General features: G+C 49.1%; 1 protein-coding gene across 1 annotated transcript in view; it reads right to left on the bottom strand.

Moving 5' to 3' along the window:
• The window catches only part of PCDH19 (protocadherin 19), a 164,642-nt gene that overhangs the window by 56,031 nt on the left and 90,634 nt on the right, over positions 1–17,977 (bottom strand). Inside the window, 2 exon segments of the mRNA XM_015428016.1 lie at positions 5,093–5,265; positions 12,711–12,769. Of these exon segments, the coding sequence (XP_015283502.1) occupies positions 5,093–5,265; positions 12,711–12,769 (232 nt within the window).

Raw genomic sequence — 17,977 nt, 5'->3', positions numbered from 1 at the left:
CCGGAGAGAACCCCGCCCCAGCGTGCATGTCACAGGGAAGTGACGTCATGACACCGGGCACGCTGGGGGCGGGGCCATGGCCATACAAGGGAAAACTCTATGGTTTTTTATTGTATGGTCGTGGCCCTGCCCCCAGCGTGCCTGGCGTCATGACGTCACTTCCCTGTGACATGCATGTGGCGCACCGGGAGCCGCGCAGGAGTACCCCGCCAGCAAGGTAGGTAATATTTGGCAACCCTAGTTGGGAAATACTTGGAGATTCTGGGGGTGGAGCTTGAGAAGGGAGGGGCTTCAATGCATTGAGTCCACCTTCCAAAGCAGCCATCGTTTCCAAGTGAACTGATCTCTGTTGCCTGGAGATCAGTTGAAATCCCAGGAGGTTTTCAGCCACCCCCTGGAGGCTGGAAACCCCAGCAGCGTGAGATGCTGATTCATTTCAGTCCTCACTGCCTGATTTGGATCAGGACTACAAGCCTTGTGGGGAAGGGGCTTCAACCTCCCCCCTGCACAATTTCTGACCTGGAACATTCCGGGGGGGCTACTTGGCCTGCTGGGAAGTCCATGTGTTCCCAGTTCACCAGGACTGTTCGGGCCATAAAAACACATACTCTGCAATGTGAGAATCAGCTTGCATCTTACTGGATTTCTCATCAGCAGAATATTCAACACTTGATGAATGGCCACAGATGGAATATGTGAACCAGGTCCCTTGCAGTACTATTCAGATGTTCCCCCAGCCGTGACTTGTGAACAGTTCTGAATTTCTCGAGGGACCTAACCCAACTGTTTGGCTCTTTGATACAGAATCAGTACCATCATACTGGACACCAGGGGTCATTTCGTAGAAAAAGAGCTAGGGGAACTCATTAGCATAACTCATTAGCATATGCCACACCCCCTGACATCAGGGGCCCAGCGGTGGACCTGCAAGGCCGGCGGAAGTGTGAGGAAGCCCTGCCAAGGCCCTCCCTGACCCCAGGCAGGCAGGGGTGGGGAGAGGCGGGGAGGAAGCAACTTACCCTCCCTCTTCTCCTGCCTCCTCCTGGCTGAATGAGGGCTGGAAGCGGGGCGGCCAGAAGCAGGGGGCGGGGCTTCATCATGTGCCCCGCCCCCTGCACCTCACCCGGGGGAACTGCGTTCCCCCACGTTCCCCCCCAAAATGACCTCTGCTGGACACCATACCGATTCTGTGGGGAGATCCCACATTTATTGGGGGGGTGTATTTATAGGGAACAGACTACCCCACAGAAAACACTTTTTCCCTCAAAATTTTCAACTGACATGACTGGGAGAAAATTACATTGTCCAAAACAATGGTAGTATAAGCTCTCCAACTGAGTACGTTTTTGTTCAATGGATTTTCAGTAATATTATTATTAGAGTATTTGGAATATCAATCTTGAAACACATTTCCAAAATGTGTGTGTTCTTTGCCTTTCTGTCAATTAAAACAACAATGACAACCACCCCTCTTTTATTTCAGAAAAAGGGAAACAGTGGTGTGTGTATATATTTGTGTGAGTTTGTGTGATCTCAAGCTGAGAAAGGTCTTTTCTAATACCCGTTCTGACAAAAAGTAGGATTTTGTTCAATTAGCAGACTTTAAAAAGAAAAGAAAAAGAGAGGAGAAAAGCACAAACGGTTGAAGAAAGGAGAGTGGGAAAAAGACAGGGGTTTGGAAACACAGCCTTCCTGTTGCCTGAGGATGCTGTCGAACTTGGAGGGGACTGGTGGTTACTTTGCTTGCCTGTGATAGGCTGGGTTCATGAGCAGCAAACATGACTGGTTGGCTGGAAGTTTAAGAATTCTTTGGCCTTTTGGCCAGCTAGGGAAAGTTTTTGACAGTTGAGAGCAGGGGTCATTTCGTACAAAAAGAGCTAGGGGAACTCATTAGCATAACTCATTAGCATATGCCACACCCCCTGACATCAGGGGCCCGGTGGTGGACCTGCAAGGCCAGCGGGAGTGCGAGGAAGCCCCGCCAAGGCCCTCCCTGGCCCCAGGCAGGCAGGAGTGGGGAGAGGCAGGGAGGAAGCAACTTACCCTCCCTCTTCTCCTGCCTCCTCCTGGCTGAATGAGGGTTGGAAGCGGGGCGGCCGAAAGCAGGGGGCGGGGCTTCGTCATGTGCCCCGCCCCCTGCACCTCACCCGGGGGAACTGTGTTCCCCCACGTTCCCCCGCGTTCCCCCCCGAAATGACCTCTGGTTGAGAGAGACCCGAAAAAGCCTGAGGAAGAAGCAGCCTAGGATAGTGTTAGATTAAATTAATACAGAAGGATCAGAGATATAGGCCCCTGCCACATGGGGGGGGGGGACGCGGGCAAAGTGCGGCTTTTTAAAGCCGCACCAAAAGAGACACACGGCGGCAGGATCACATAGATCCCCTGAGCCGCCGCGCACTTCCTTCCCGGCACAATCAGAAGCCGGGGGGAAGCCACTGACAGGGAAGCGAGGCAGCCGAACTGCGCATGTGTGAGCATGCGCAGTTTGGCCGGGAGCCAGGATAGCTACGAACAAAGAGCGCGCCGGCGATCCCACGGTCACGCTTGATGCGGCGTCCCAGGTAAGTCCTCCTCTGGGGGTCGTTCTTTTTTACAGCGCGTTATTGGCCTTAAGGGACGGATCGGGGACGGGTGCGAGCCAATTCCCAGATGTTGCGGTGTGCTCGTGCCCGTTTGCTGCGCCCCTGATCCGTCCCTCTCCCGGGCCAAAATCTCCCATGTGACCGGGGCCATAGTTACTAAAATATCCATGTAGGAGATCTCCAAACACAGAAAATATTGGGAAGAGGGTTTATAGGCTAGAGGATGAGATGTGGTCTCCCACCCAAGCAGTAACCTGGGCCGACTCTGCTTAGCTTTCGAGATCTGACAGGATTGGGCAAGCTTGTACCATCCAGGTCAGGGCACAGAGATTGGGGGATTGTGCAATGCCATCCTCCCCAGTTTCCACCACCCCCCAAACGATCCCAGCTGACAACCCTATTTCAGCAATACCCAAGAGCTGCCAGGTCTTCTGCCAGCAGCCCTAACTGTCCAAGAAAAAGAAAGTTAAAAGCCAGCGGCGGCAGCCCCACTATGTCACTTTCAGGGAAAACCCAGACATTGGGTAGCTTTAGGAATCACTGGTTGCAATTTAAAGGATACAAGAGGAACTAGGCCCAAAAGGAATAAGGTAAGTATTATGTGGTTGAGTGCACCAGTCTACATTTTGCCCAATCTGTCTTTAACAAGGAATACACCATGCCTTGTAAAAGAAATGAAGCTCTTCAGATTGTGTTTTGTTGCTACCACAATACAGTTTATACACCTCCGCCCACATACATACACAGACGCATTCCCATGTGTGTATTGCTATCGGAACCCCACGATGCAAAAGCATAGTGTCCCTTAAATACATATTTATACTTTTCCCATATGTTTTATAAACCTCATCTAGTATGATATAAAGTTGTAATGGCCAGGGGGAGGGAATACGTTTCGAAAGGGACCGAGAGGACTGCAGAACGCCTCCATCATGGACAAGACGGCTCATCGGGGACTTGTTGTTAGTGAGTGAAACATTTTGCAGCAGGTCAAACCAGCATCATTTATCAAGGAGCAAGAACAAAACAGCACGTTTTGATGAGAAACAGATGCCCGTGCTTCTAAAGTTTCTCTTTTTTATGAATGGGCCAAAATTCGGCATCTGCAAGACGCAGCCTGAAATGACTTCAGCATTTGGCTCTCCAGCCTGGAGGACACAATGGCCCCAAGTATGTAAGGGAAGTGATGGAGACATCCCATAAGAAAAATAAAAATGCAAGCAAGGAGAGATTAGTGCATTACCAAAACATATTTCCAGCGTCAGGAGTTACACATGAAACAGTTAGAATCAAGGGGACAGTGTCCCTGAGTATGCATGAAGAACATAGCATTCATCACTGGGTAACCCCCGCACATCTGCAAAGAGGCAAAAGGGCTCCCATAGTTCAAAGTCCTCTTTTTAAAAAGAAATCAAGCCTTTTTCACACAGCTCTTCTTCTCCAAGCAAGACCACACAAGATTCCTATCACTGCTATGTTTGTTGGAAGACGTTGGCTGTGTTATTTCTAAAGTACTTACATGGTCCATAAGCCTCTATTTAAAAACAACAACAACACAGCAGTAAGGCCCAGCAACATCCTGGAACAGCAAGTTCATAGGACCCTGCGCCCCATAGCTCTTTAGAAGCCAAGCGCTAGGGAAGGATAGGATAGCAACTGGCAGCCCCATGCTTGGCCACGTAATTCAAGTGACGCCAGGGCTCTTTTTGTAGAAAAAGCCCAGCAGGAACTCATTAGCATAATAGGCCACACCCAACAACAGGAACTCATTAGCATATTGGGCCACACCCCTGACAGCACAGCTCATTAGCACATTAGGCCGCACCCCCATGTTACCAGAAGTGTGGTTATCCAACCACACCCACCTTTTGCTTCTTATTCTGTTTACCTTGTTTGTTGTCAAAACCCAGGGCCTTTTTGTAGCAGGAACTCCTTTGCATGTTAGGCCACACACCCCTAATGTAGCCAATCCTAATGAGTTCCTGCTGTTGGGTGTGGCCTATTATGCTAATGAGTTCCTGCTGGGCGTGGCCAACTTGGAAGCCAGCCGGAACTCCGTTCCTGAGCGTTCCTGCCCAAAAATAGCCCTGCAAGTGACTAATGTGAAATTCAGGAGCAACCTTTTGTCACAACTTCCACCTCCCCTTAGATCTGATTCACCATTAGCGGTTGGCTTTCTGGTTAGCATTCTAGGCTGTTCACCCAGAAATTCTTACCAATATGACGCCTCCTTAGGTCTTGCATAAGGTTTTCTGAAGATCCCTCACTTCCTTCCCAAGAATAACACAGTCCATCTACGTTCACTATTCTGTTGAGAAGTTAGACTGTTCGTAAACATTCCGTAACATTCCAGTCCACAGGCTCAGGTTGACAGGGAAGGGACCACAGGTGACAAGGAACAAGTGGCAAAACCAGCTGTGAGCCTGTTCTCTCTCTCTCTCTCTCTCTCGCTCTCTCTCTCTCTCTCCCTCTCTCTGCACTATGAGGCACTGGCAAACCATCCAACCTACCTTGCTCAGGCATTTGAGACCCCATGGAAGTGACGCTAGTGTTCAAAACATCGTTCACAGCTGTGTCACAGTACAGGCCACGCTGGACATCGTGTTCACTGTCTGTCTGGTCACTCTCTTCATGCCCGCTGTCTTTCAAGCTGTTCCCCTCCAAGTCCTTGAATGTTGAACTGCTGGGTGTAAGGAAGAAAAAAAACCAATGACTTACCCCACCAAACCACATCAGAGGAGGAGAAAGTCCCTCTTGGCCTAGAGGGTGTTAGAAGCCTCAGGCACGATCTCCCAAGATGAAGAAAGAAATCTTTCTCCAGCAGGGCAATCACAAACCCCAAGGGGGTCTTTTCAGGACAAGAGAGCGGCAGCGACACCCCTTGATCTGAACACTCATCCCACACTAAAGCTAGCAAGAACTGGAGGCAGCCCCAAGGTGTGTGTGTGTGGGGGTGAATTACAGATGATCCTCGCTCTTATTCTTGCTAGCAAAAGAAAAGTCATTGCTCGTGGAACAAAGCGAGAAGAAGGAGAGAGTCTGAGCAAAGCACAGCCAAAGCTACACTAGAGGCAAGATGGGCGGGGGTGGGGGAGACACCTTCTGTGCGAGAAGAGTAATCGGAGGAGACAAAGTACAACCGCAACTCAACCTATTCAGCACAGTGTGACACGTACTGCTCTGAACTCCTCCAACGGCAGAGGAACAAAAGTCTCCCATGATTATGAACAATGTAAGCCTGAGCATTACTAGGTTTGCTTAAGTAGAACTCCCAGGCTGGGTTAAGTAAGTGTACAGGAAACACCGAGCAATACACAGAAGCTGGGAGAGGCATTCATGTAACTGATGTAATATTTAAGCAACACACGTCCTTTAAGGCTAGCTTTCCCTGGCAGGCAGCTTGAAACGCACACGGTCCTGGGGTACATTTGGAAAGCATGCAGCATAGTCAACTTGCTGAAGCTAAGAAAGTTGGTCAGTGCATGGATAGGAGACCTCCTGGGAACCTCATGTATTCCTCCTTGGGTTCCATAAAGGGAAAAGGTGATCAACAGTAATCAGAGGTCATTTCGGGGGGGGATCGCGGGGGATCGCAGTTCCCCCGGGTGAGGTGAGAGGGGGCGGGGCACATGATGAAGCCCCGCCCCTTGCTTCCGGCCGCCCCGCTTCCGGCCCTCATTCAGCCAGGAGGAGGCAGGAGAAGAGGGAGGGTAAGTTGCTCCCTCCCCGCCTCTCCCCACCCCTGCCTGCCTGGGGCCAGGGAGGGCCTTGGCGGGGCTTCCTCGCACTCCCGCTGGCCTTGCAGGTCCACCGCCGGGCCCCTGATGTCAGGGGGTGTGGCATATGCTAATGAGTTATGCTAATGAGTTCCCCTAGCTCTTTTTCTATGAAACTACCCCTGACAGTAATAAACAAATGTAGCAGAACTTGAACCCTCAATGGATTTTGAACTCGGGATCTGAACGATGTCTGGCAGGTGGGGATTCTCCTCGGAGCAGCGGTGGGAGAATTTATTTTTTTAAAGGTAGCACTGTATGTGGCATCAAGTCTCTTTCAGTAATAACATGGACGTGACATGCAGGAAAACCCAGAATTGGCATTAGTCCTCTATAGGAATCGCCAGAAACTCTGTGGTAAAACAATAGTGCTTCCGGCAATTCCTAGAGCTACCCTATGTCGCATCCTGGTTTATATGGGAAGTAATGTAGGGGCACAGTCAGTGGCCCCACAACATTCACAAGGCCCAACTGAGAGTGGGACTACAACATGGGGGGGAGAAGTGTGCACATAAAGCCCCCCAACAGGACAATTACTACCCCCTGGAGCTGTTTCAGGTCAGCTAAACAGCACAGGACGAGAAGGATGAAGCCTCTTCTCCACTTATGCTGCAGTCCCAATCAAAATTAGACCCCTGCAATGCTTGAGGAATTAGTTCCCACCAGTCGCCAACTGACTGAGGGCAACAAGGGCTGGATCAGGAAAACCATGACTGAAGTGGTTGAAAGACATAACATCTAGTTTGGTCCTCAAGGAGGGAACCAGCCAAGGAATCAAATGGAAGTCTCTTTTAAAAAAAATTCAGTTTTTTTGCATGGCTTGCTCATGGGTCAGAGCAATGAGGTGATCTGCCCTTGCTGCCTGCCTTTACCTTCTCCCTCCTCTGCCTGTCTCACCCCACAAGAGCCCATGTCTGACAGCCCATGAGGCCAACCCAAGTTTCTCCAACCAATCCTAAAAGACTCTTTCACTTTTTTTCCCCATCACCACTGCCCGTGGCGGCAGCTGTACATGGTAGCTGCCAGAACTCCAGGTCTGGATGCCGTGACTCATTATGATGTCAAGTATGTGCATGACTACATGCACAACCAGCACTAAGGGCCAAACTGTCATTGCAACAGCAGATGGAGGGGATATGTAACAGCCCTATGAGTGCAAGCTAGGGGGTGGGTTGGCTTGTTGGACTAGAATTTGGTTCAGATTCCCACTCCGCCATGGAAGGTTGCTGGGTGACCATGGGCCAGTCACACAGTCTCACCCTAACCTACCTCACAGGACCGTTGTGAGCACAAAACTGAAGAAGGGAGAACAATGTAAGCCTCTTTAGGAAAACAAAGTTTGAGTCCAGTGGCACCTTTAAGAGGAACAAAAGCTTCTTCAAGGTATAAGCATTCGTGTGCAAACACACTGTATCTGAGGAAGGTGTGCTTGCATACAAAAACGTATACCTTGAATAAAATTGCGTTGGTCTTAAAAGTGCCACTGGACTCCAACTTTGTTGCGCTGCTTCAGACCAACGCGGCTGCCCATCTGAATCCCTCTTTAGGAAAGGCAGACAGAAACCCTCAAAATTAACCCACATCTCCCCAGACAAAAGTTTGCCACAAACACAGAGCAGTAGACAAGGCTGGTTAAGGTGCTTGTGCTGGTAAAGGAGTCCAGACTTCCCTCCAGTTCAGCCTTACTGGCTGTACCACCGATGTTTTCCTTCCACCACCAGAACTGCAGACGGAGATTGTGCTTCAAGAACGCCAATGGCGTTGTAGTATTAGTTCCTCCACCTGACCCCGTGCCTGATGACCAAGCCCTATCAGCACCAACCTCTAAGCCTGCTCCTCAGCCTGGACAGTTGGTCTTCCTGTAGAAGGCCATGCCCAACTAAGCACCTGCCACCATCCCCTGTGCTGCTGCTTCTTGGATGCTTGATCTCCTACTTGACCCGAACTGTCCTGTCTGTCTCTAGTCCTTCAGTTGCTGTTCTTGGATATGCTTGTCCCTCCCACTTTGTGTTAGACTGTTCAGCATCTGCTCCCAGTCAACTGCCAGTCAGCTCCCCACACAACCCAGTCACAAGCGCTTGTACAGGATATAGCTCCTAGGGACTCCTGCAAAGGCCAAAGCTCAAGGATACTTGCTGATCTCCCCTGGGAAGGAAATGCCTTGTTAATCGCTGCTGTGGCTGTCAGTTGGGGCACATCCAAAGATTTCTAATGACAGGTTTGGGTCCACCAGTCTAGAGCTTCTTGTTCATGCAGCACAGCCTTGCAAGGGGCTAGACTAGAAAGCATGGAAAAGTCAGTTTGCAAATCAGCAGACCAAACATCTCCTGGGAATAAAGTTGCCCCCAAAGCACCAATGCCTACGCGCTATCCCTTCTATAGAGCCCTAAGAAAAGTCAGGTGTTCTCTTTTCCTTAAAACCTGAATGTGACCACTTGTTTACACCAGGCGTAATCTGGTATAAACGATCTAGTAAAAGTTTTCTGTCTAAAGATCAGGCCTAAAACCACACGATCACCAGACTCTGTGTTGAAACCAACCAGGCCATGGGAATGGCTCACACTTCAAAGGTTGAGAGAATTGTGCTTGTCCACCCGTATGCAAAGCCCTTTCCAGGTCTCCATGGAAACAAACTGGACCACCTACCATGGCATCTTTTGCAGAACCAGGAAGGGGGGGAAGGAGTGACTGGGGAGGAAGGAGAGACAGAAGAGGGCCGCAGCAAATGCACTCCAATTGGTACATCTTCCTGCCTGGCCTTTGCAATAAAGACATCCCTGCAGAAGCCCTCTAAAGCCAGGACTTAACCAGCGTGCCTGCACAGCAGAGAGCTGGAGAGAAATTGATTCGGAAAGACCAAACGGATTAATTAAAGAGCAAGGTTTTAAGATTCACACCACAAACTTAAAGCAGCAATCACGCTTCCCCAAAAGCGACGTTTTGCTGGATTAAAAACACACCGGAGGATTAATGGTTGACATTTTAATTCTCTGATGACTACATCATGTTCACGACATTCATTAGGGTAAGTCTACAGCTGTGCCCTTTTGTTGCAGTTCTTCTCTTTCCCCCCCCCCTTAGGTTTCTCCCTTGACAGCCCAAGGATGCTCTTGGCACACCCTGAACATATGAAGCTGCCCATCAGACCATTTGTCCCTCTGCCCCGTAACTGTCCTCGTTGACCGTGGCTCCTCAAGTTCTCTGACAGAGATCTTTTCCAGATTTGCCACCCGAGATCCTTTAACTAGGGCAACCTCAGACTGGATTTTAGGACCTTCTGCACACAAGAGCCACGTGCTGCACCATTAAGATTGGGGCTTTCAGATAGAGATGCCATTATTCTTCAGGATGGGCTTAGATGGGTCTCTCTAGGAGGGACCATATTCAGCCTGTGCTGAAAGCGCTGCACTGGCTGCCGATAGTGTACCGGATCCGCTTCAAAGTGCTGGTTATTACCTATAAAGCCCTTTATGGTCAGGGTCCAGCCTACCTGAGGGACCGCCTTACCTCACATGTTCCCCCAGGAGCACTTCGGTCAGGGGCCCAAAATCTGTTGGTTATACCGGGCCCCAAGGATGTCAAACTGGCCGGGACCAGGGCTAGGGCTTTTTCGGTGGCGGCTCCTACCTGGTGGAATGAGCTCCCGGGGGAGATCCGGGCCCTGCGTGACCTTGAGCAGTTCTGCAGAGCCTGCAAGACGGAGCTCTTCCGCCAGGCTTTTAAGTAGGAGCCTATTGCACGCCGTCATCATTTTCATTAGTACTGTTAGCCGCTTAGGCTTTGTTTGTATATTCCATTGAATTTTAGTGTTTTCGTGTTTTAATGTTGTTAGCCACCTTGAGCCAACCCTGTGGCAACCCTGTGGCAAAGCGGGATAAAAAGGGAAATAAATAAATAAATATTGTTTACATGCTAAATTTGTTTACAGACTACCCTGCATCACCCTCCTTGCATGGATGGCAATCATTTCACTATGAGGGGATTAGCCGTGGGTCTGGGATGCAGCTGGTGCCGTATCCCAGGACCCAGACAAGGTCTCAGGACACTGTAGGAGAGGAGAAGCTGCCAGAGGGTTCAGTGTCCCCTCTAAGCTGAGTCAGTGTGAGCTAGCTCACAGATTTTTAGCCTCTGGCTCACACGTTTTTGTCTTCGCTCAGGTAGGCTGGCTCCAGAGCAAACTAATTTACGCAGTAGCCAAACCACTCATTCACAACTTTAAGGCCAGTAGCTCACAAAGTAGACTCCACAGCTTAGAGGGAGCATTGGTTCCAATAATGCCAACATACCCATCATCAGGCATGGGCTGGTCTCCCTTCAGGAAGAGGAGGAGAAGCAGAAGAAGAAGAATCCAAAGCAGAAGCAGAAAGAGGAGGAGGAGGAGGAACAGCAGCAGCAGAAGCAGACTGTTCCCGAGAGTACAGAATTGGAGCCACACACCCTTGTGATACAGTATTTTAGAGCTCCTTGACCATTGCAGGAGCAACATCCGATGGCACCCCTCTGGTCATCTGTACTCTGTCCATGGTCCTGATAACTTCTGACTCAGTGTGGCTTAAGTTTTGCAGTTGCCTAAACCTATCTAATTTCAGGAGTGGAACTTGTGATACAGTATTTTAGAGCTCCTTGACCATTGCAGGAGCAACAACCGATGGCACCCCTCTGGTCATCTGTACTCTGTCCATGGTCCTGATAACTTCTGACTCAGGGGAACCTTTACCTTTACCTTTACTAAACCTATCTAATTTCAGGAGTGGACGAGAAGAATGCCAGTAAACTGCACATCCACATAACCTGCATTTTTTTTTAACACACTTGCTTTTCCAGCAATACGACAGTCCATTTATATGAGAGGCCTACCTAGAAAAGGATTCTCACAGAGTCACTTTTCTGAAGTACGGCCAGATTCTCGTGAAATAATTATCCTTCCCCTCTAAATCAGAATCTACCAGTGCAATTCTAAACAGAGTTACACCCTTCTGAATCCATTCCAGTCAATGGCTTTAGAAAGGTATAACTCTGTTTAGGATGGTACTGTAGCTCACCATCGGAACAGACTACACAGGTTAGTTTAACGGTATGTAAGAAACAGAAAAGATGAATACATTTCTTCTCTGGAAGGACAAACTCCGCATTGGATTGTAAGGAACAATATGATACAGGCAGTAATTTCCCCCACCAGCAATTACACAATTTGTGGTTAAATATCATGAACAATGCAGGCAAATACCTTCCCTTCTCTTTTCTGAATAGAAGTTGCTCATGCCATATGCTTACAAGTGCCACACTCATTGATTCTTTAAAAATGCAAACGGGATGGAATTCAATGAGCCACGTACAAAGCTGGTGAGAACAAGCTGGTTCTTTCCCCTGTTCATGACCAAGCTTGCCGGGGCCCCTCTTCCTGCATGCATTTGCATGCATATGCATATAAACTGTGCATACATGGGCCCTGCCCTCCCTGCCTGGGGAAGTTATAGGGGCAGCATTCCTAATCACAGGAGCAGAATGTGTATAGTTCATACCTGAGTAGGAACTGTGCCCATGTAAGGCAAACATGCATGGGAAGGGGGGAGCTAGTGCGCTGGTTCCCCTTTATGCACACTGGCCAGGGACACACGTACAGAATGTGTACAGGGCAACAGGTGAACCCCAAGACAGGAGCAAAACCAAACAGTTCTCATTTCTGCAGCTGGAGTCATCAGCTTCTTGTAAGCAGGAAATTAGAAATCATTTTTGCCTGCTCCAAAGTGCTTCTGAAACGTTAGTAATTATTATAAACAAAAATTCTCCGGAGACCGGAGATTCATCCCAGAGTTTATGCTTGGATGAAACCAGGCCACAGACAGATTTATTTTAATAACGCAGGAGGAGCGGCCGGTGGATGGGAATGAATTGCAATACAAATGTTATTTTTTTTCCTTGCCATTCAGACTCGAGAAAAAAAAGTGAGAACGCATGCAGCCCAATTACCTACTCCCATACAAGTTCCTTTTCTCTCCTCACATGGCAGGGAGCTCTCTCCATCTCCATCTATCATTTTATTTTTCACATTCAAACAGCATAAACTCTATGAATGTTTAAGTTGTCAGGGTAACAGGACTCTGCCTGACTCGTCACTACCAACCCCCCTATGAATGAGACATGCATGCACACAAAATCCCCCTAAATGCCGCAAACAGTATAATTTTAATAGGATGTACATTCTGTGGGTTTTTTAAAAAAAATCAAAGGAACAGATTCTGCATACGGCAACTGAGGATATAATAGGAGGATGGGGAGAAAGGAACTTTAGACAGTGGAAATTTGGCTCAAAATGGATTGCTTCCTCAAAAAAACCCCCACCCCTACATACCTTTTTATTAAATGGGCTCTGCTGTTCACATAGTTGGAATCAAAGGAGTAGTTTTCAGTCTGAAATGAAAGGAAGAAAACAGAGATGGTTACACACGTTGTTCATCCACTGTGCTGAACAGCCCGATGCTCTGGAGCAAAGACACCATAGATCAATGGCCAGCTCAGGACTGAGGCTCGTGTGACAACTGCGGCCCAGGAGTGCCAGTGGGTTAGTGCGGACAGAATGCTGCTATGGATTCATTTCCAGCATGCCCAAAGCTGAGGTGCACAGCGTTCTCTACGCAGGGTCAGCCACCTCCAATGGCATCATCTTATGACCACAGCATATGACCTTGGGAGTGGGCTGGGATGTTCAGAGGGCCTGGGAGCGAATGAGGCTGCACGGCTGTCCTGCAGGCTGGTGTTACAGGATCAGACCTAGCCAGTGACACCAGCAAAGGGCACTGGGTCTCCTGTTGAACCCTCCTGTGCCCAGGAGGTAATGGATGAGCCAACAGCCATCGTTGGCACCACTGACCAGGGCTCTGTCGGGTAGCCATCGCGGTGCTGGCAGAGCTACTAGGGTCTGATGGTGCTGACTCCTAGGTGACAGTGGCCCTCCAGGATATTGGCCCACCAGGAAGGTCCCCTGAAACTTAAATAGTCAGTTCACCTCTGCTAGCCCATACTGTGCTGGAGAGGGACATACGTCTTGCCCTAAGAAAAGCCACCACAGTCCCAGGCCTTAACAAGATCAGTGCCCAGGCACACCGGGGTTTAAGCTACCCTTTAGTGAATGGTTACCTGTAATCACCTGGTGCCACTGAAAACTACACAGGAGAAACCAGAGTAACAGAAGTGCATCCCTTCAACCCACAAGGTACCTCCTTTATATTAAAGAAACATTGCCCACAGATTCTAATCACGATTGCCAGAATGCTGCATCAGAAACATTTCCCAAACTGCACTGAACAGACTCCATGTACAGGGCCCAGATCAAAACTTAGCTCTGTTATCCTGCCTCTGGCATTAGCCTTTGGTCCTCTTCTTAAGTTGAAATGAAGCCTAAATGTGTTTAAAGGCATTGCCTGGCATTCCTCTCTTCTGATCCTAGCCTCTCCCACTGTTTATTGTCTCCCCACCATGCATACTGGTCTACATGAGACTGTAATTTCCCCAGGGCTGGGGCCTGCCATTGGGTTTCATTTATTCTGCAACCCAGCATGCGAGCGGGTGGCATTATTGTTCCTTTAATTACGAAGCTAGCATGTGAAAGCACTCGGCTGGTGTTTTGATGCAACCAGATGGAGGGAGTAGACGGTTCCTATAGGTGGGGGAGACCCCAGAGATATACAGCTGATCTTGGATTTGCCCCCACCCAAAAAAAACCCTCCCACGGATGGTTTTTAAAAAATGTATCGTTCTTTTCTCCCTGATGGGGACCCAAAAGAGCTTATCACATTGTTCTGCCCTCTTCTGCTGACAACACCCCCCTGCGAAGTAGGTTCGGCTGAGAGAACGTGGCAGGTCCAAGGTCACCCAGCAAGCTTCCACGGCAGAGTGGGGATTCACATCTGGTCCTTCCAAGTCCTCGTCAGACACTCGGACCACTGCACAGTACATGGTGTCCCAATGTAGGCACGACCTCTTGTAGCTAGACGGGACTGGAAGTTACACTCAAGAGACACAAGTAGCTTGCTGCTTGGTCCCTCCAGCCTGGGAGCTAAAGTGAAGGAACTAGTTCTTGAAGAATGCACACCTGGCAGAACACTTCTTTTGAAACCAGTTTCCAACCAGATCCCTTTAAACTGCAATGGGAGCTGCTCCCTAGCAGCTCAGGGAACCATGTAGGGTGGGAGAACTGCTCTTGCGGAATGCACACCTTAAAAGTCCAGCAAGAAGACCTGCCATGATACCTCCGTTTGAGCCATGCTCTTCTCAGATTTAGCAGAGGAGCTGAATGGTGGTAGTTGGCTCCAAATATTCATGGAGGCGAGCCCAACAACACCTGCTCCAGTCCTCTGGGTTCAAGAGGCTCCAGTAATAGTAACTATTATCATATGGCATTGTGTGTAGTATAGCCAGGAGATCCTAAGATTGTCTGGCAGCCTGAGGTTCTAGCTCTTTTAGCATTATGTACCACTAGGTGGTGAGCTAGACTTATTTTTCGGGCTGAGGAGGCTCTGAAAGAGCTGTGACTGACCCAAGGTCACCCAGCTGGCTTCATGTGGAGGAGTGTGGAATCGAACCCAGATCTGCAGATTACAGCCTATTGCTCTTAACCACCACACCACACTGGCTCCCAGTGGAGGTGTGACTTGGGTGGGAGCTGTCCCTGGTACTGAAATGAGGGGGACAAGTCTTGAGAAAGCTCTGCCATGGCTGTTGTAGATTTTCTGAGATGTATGGCCGTGTTCTTGGCATTGTAGGGCCTGACGTTTCGCCAGCAGCTGTGACTGGCATCATCAGAGGTATAACACAGAAAGATGGAGTACTCTCTGTGTCAAGGAAAGAAGAGAGTTTAAAAATAAATAGGGTGTGGTTTCCTGCCCTGAAAAACACAAAATGCTCTACATTTTACAATAGCACTACAGATAAGATTAGAATTTCAACAGCCAATCCATATGCAAAAGAATCTTCTCAGGAAAGCTCCTCCATCAGCATGTCACAGCCTGGGGAACTCCTACAAGATAATGACTCAACCCTACCCCCACCTTCCTGAGTAGATAAAAATTACCTGCCTACCATTTTTCTTTTCACCTTGACACAGAGAGTACTCCATCTTTCTGTGTTATACCTCTGAGGATGCCAGTCACAGCTGCTGGCGAAACATCAGGTCCTACCATGCCAAGACCAGGGCCACACAGCCTGGAAAATCTACAACAACTAATGAACTCTGGCCGTGAAAGCCTTCGACTACATATTCCGCCATGGCCTTTCTATTCAAGTTGAGTGCGTCATGACTGAAACAGAGGGGCTGCAGTGGTGGTGGCTGTCCCCAGAGTAGTTCTCATGAGCTGGTAAGGGAGGGAGGGAAAGGCAAAACAGTTATGCACTAGCTAGGCACAGGGAAGCTGGAGAAGCTATGTACAGCATTCACACAAACACAAGAAGGTGCTTTATACGGAGTCAAACCTTTGGTCTATTGGGGTCAGTACTGGCTACCCTGAATGGGAGCAGCTCTCCAGGGTCTCAGGCAGAGGTCTTCCGCATCACCTGCTACCTAATCCTAACTGGAGATCCTAAGGATTGAATCTGAGGTTTTCTGCAAGCAAAGCACACGGTCTACCACTGAACCACAGTGTGTGTGAAGTGGACTCCGTTTGACGGGGGAGACCATGATTTAAATTCTTCTTCAGCCCACAACATTCTCAGGATGACCGTGGGCCACTGCCTGAGTCTATTCTCATCACAGACAGGTTGTGAAGACGAAACAGGAAGCGGGCCAGAAGCCTTGTATACTACACCCTGGACACCTCGTGGGAAACGTGGGATTGAAATGTCACAAAATTAAGAAGTAAATAAACCCCATTTCTGTCCCTCAAGGCTGCCCGTCCTGTTCAGGCCCTTTCTGAGTACCAGCATTTCACCACGTGGCATCCCACATCTTTGCAGGCTTCAGCCAAAAGGATTAGAAACTTGATTGTTGAAAAGAAAAGACTGGCAGGCTAGGAATCCTGCTCATCACCAGCCATGCCAAGGAGCAGAAACACCTGGACACCACAGATGGGAAAGAGGAGCTGGCATACGCAGCATCACAGAGCCTGGCCCATCCGGCACAGAAGTATGATGCCTGACTGGCAGTGGCTCCCTGAGATTTCTCATGCAGAGCCTGTTTTCCTGAGAGCCACTAACTAAAGATCCCAAGGGGCAGACCGGAGCCCTTGTTGCTGACGAGCCGTTGCTTTATGACGGAATTACAGTCCCCCTCTCAGCCAGAAAACCAAGACCAAGTTGCCCCATTCCGTGCAGACATCTGAATCTGTTGTTGCTGTTGTTGTTTTTTAAAGGCATTCGAACACTCCAAGCCCCGCTGATCATTCCATAAACATTTGGCAGAAGATGGCTGGCTGGCTGGCTGGCTTGGCGACCACGGCACCATTTGCAGGGAAGGAACAATGTGACCACACTCTGTTACAAAAACTAATTGCTTTTTAATTCCCCGACGGACCCCGTTTGTGTGTGTCGATTTGACGGAAAGTTCAAAAGGTGTTTTCTTATTAGCGTATAATTAGCGTGCTAAAATATTTACCGCATAGATATGTAAATGGCAATCAAGGTAAATCCCCAGCTGGAGAAAAAAAAGTTAAAATAGGACCTCAGTAATGCGTCTGAAACCCTTTTATTGCATTAAACGGGGGAGGGGGGCGCGGCACATGCCAATAGACTGAGCTTTCTTTTTGAACACTGAAGCGAACGGGAAAAACAATGTGTGAAATTTAAAGGCTGCAGGGCGGGTGGAAGGGGGCAGACTGAACCACGAAGGGTTTTTCTAGCAGCGGTGGAACATGAAAAGGATTTGCCATCTCTTTCGGATGGGCAGAGGCTGTGTAAAACCTACGAGCCTTTCTCAGGCGTGGTGCTGTGGAGACGCTGCATGTCTCAATCCCTGCTTCTCTATGCAGTTCCAAAAAGACAAAGCACCTCTGTCCATTTCTTTTTCACAGGGAAGATGCCAGATGTATCTTCATTTCCTACAAATCCTGTCCTTCCAGCTGCTTTTCTATTCTCAGGAGAAAAGACACGAGGGGGAGGGCATTCTGAATGGAAAACCCGCAGAACAGGGAAAAATCAAGCGTGCCTCTCTTTTGACCGTTCTGCCTTCAAACAGGCTATCTCCCAAGGCTCTGACTGATGGTAAAAGTTCCAAGGGAATGAGAGCCCCAATGGCACCTCAAGTTTAGGCTGCAGGTGGGAGGGATCAAGCAAGAGGTTATTTATTTACATATTTATACCCCAGTTTTCTCCCCAGTAGGGACCCAAACTGGCTTACAACAACATTCTCCTCTCCTCCATTCTATCTCTATAACAGCAATACTATGAGGTAGGTTAGCGAGGGACTGGCCAAAGGTCGCCAGCAAGCTTCCATGGCAGAGCAAGGATCCAAACCCGGGTCCCCCCCAGATCATAGTCAAACACTGGAATCACTACACTATGTTGACTCAGTTGGGCCTGGTAGGCCAATGTGAAGGCCTTTGTGGTCTCTGCCTCAGCTATGTTTGCACGCTTATTCCAGACCAAACTTTGCTAGACGGCGGCTGGGATCAATTTAGGTTCCTCATTCCT

The sequence above is a fragment of the Gekko japonicus genome, unplaced genomic scaffold, assembly GCF_001447785.1.
Source record: "Gekko japonicus isolate JY-2015 unplaced genomic scaffold, Gekko_japonicus_V1.1 scaffold1022, whole genome shotgun sequence".
Classification (NCBI taxonomy): Eukaryota; Metazoa; Chordata; class Lepidosauria; order Squamata; family Gekkonidae; genus Gekko; species Gekko japonicus.
The sequence above is the reverse complement of the archived record's forward strand: the minus strand, read 5'-3'. Positions and strand labels throughout refer to the sequence as shown.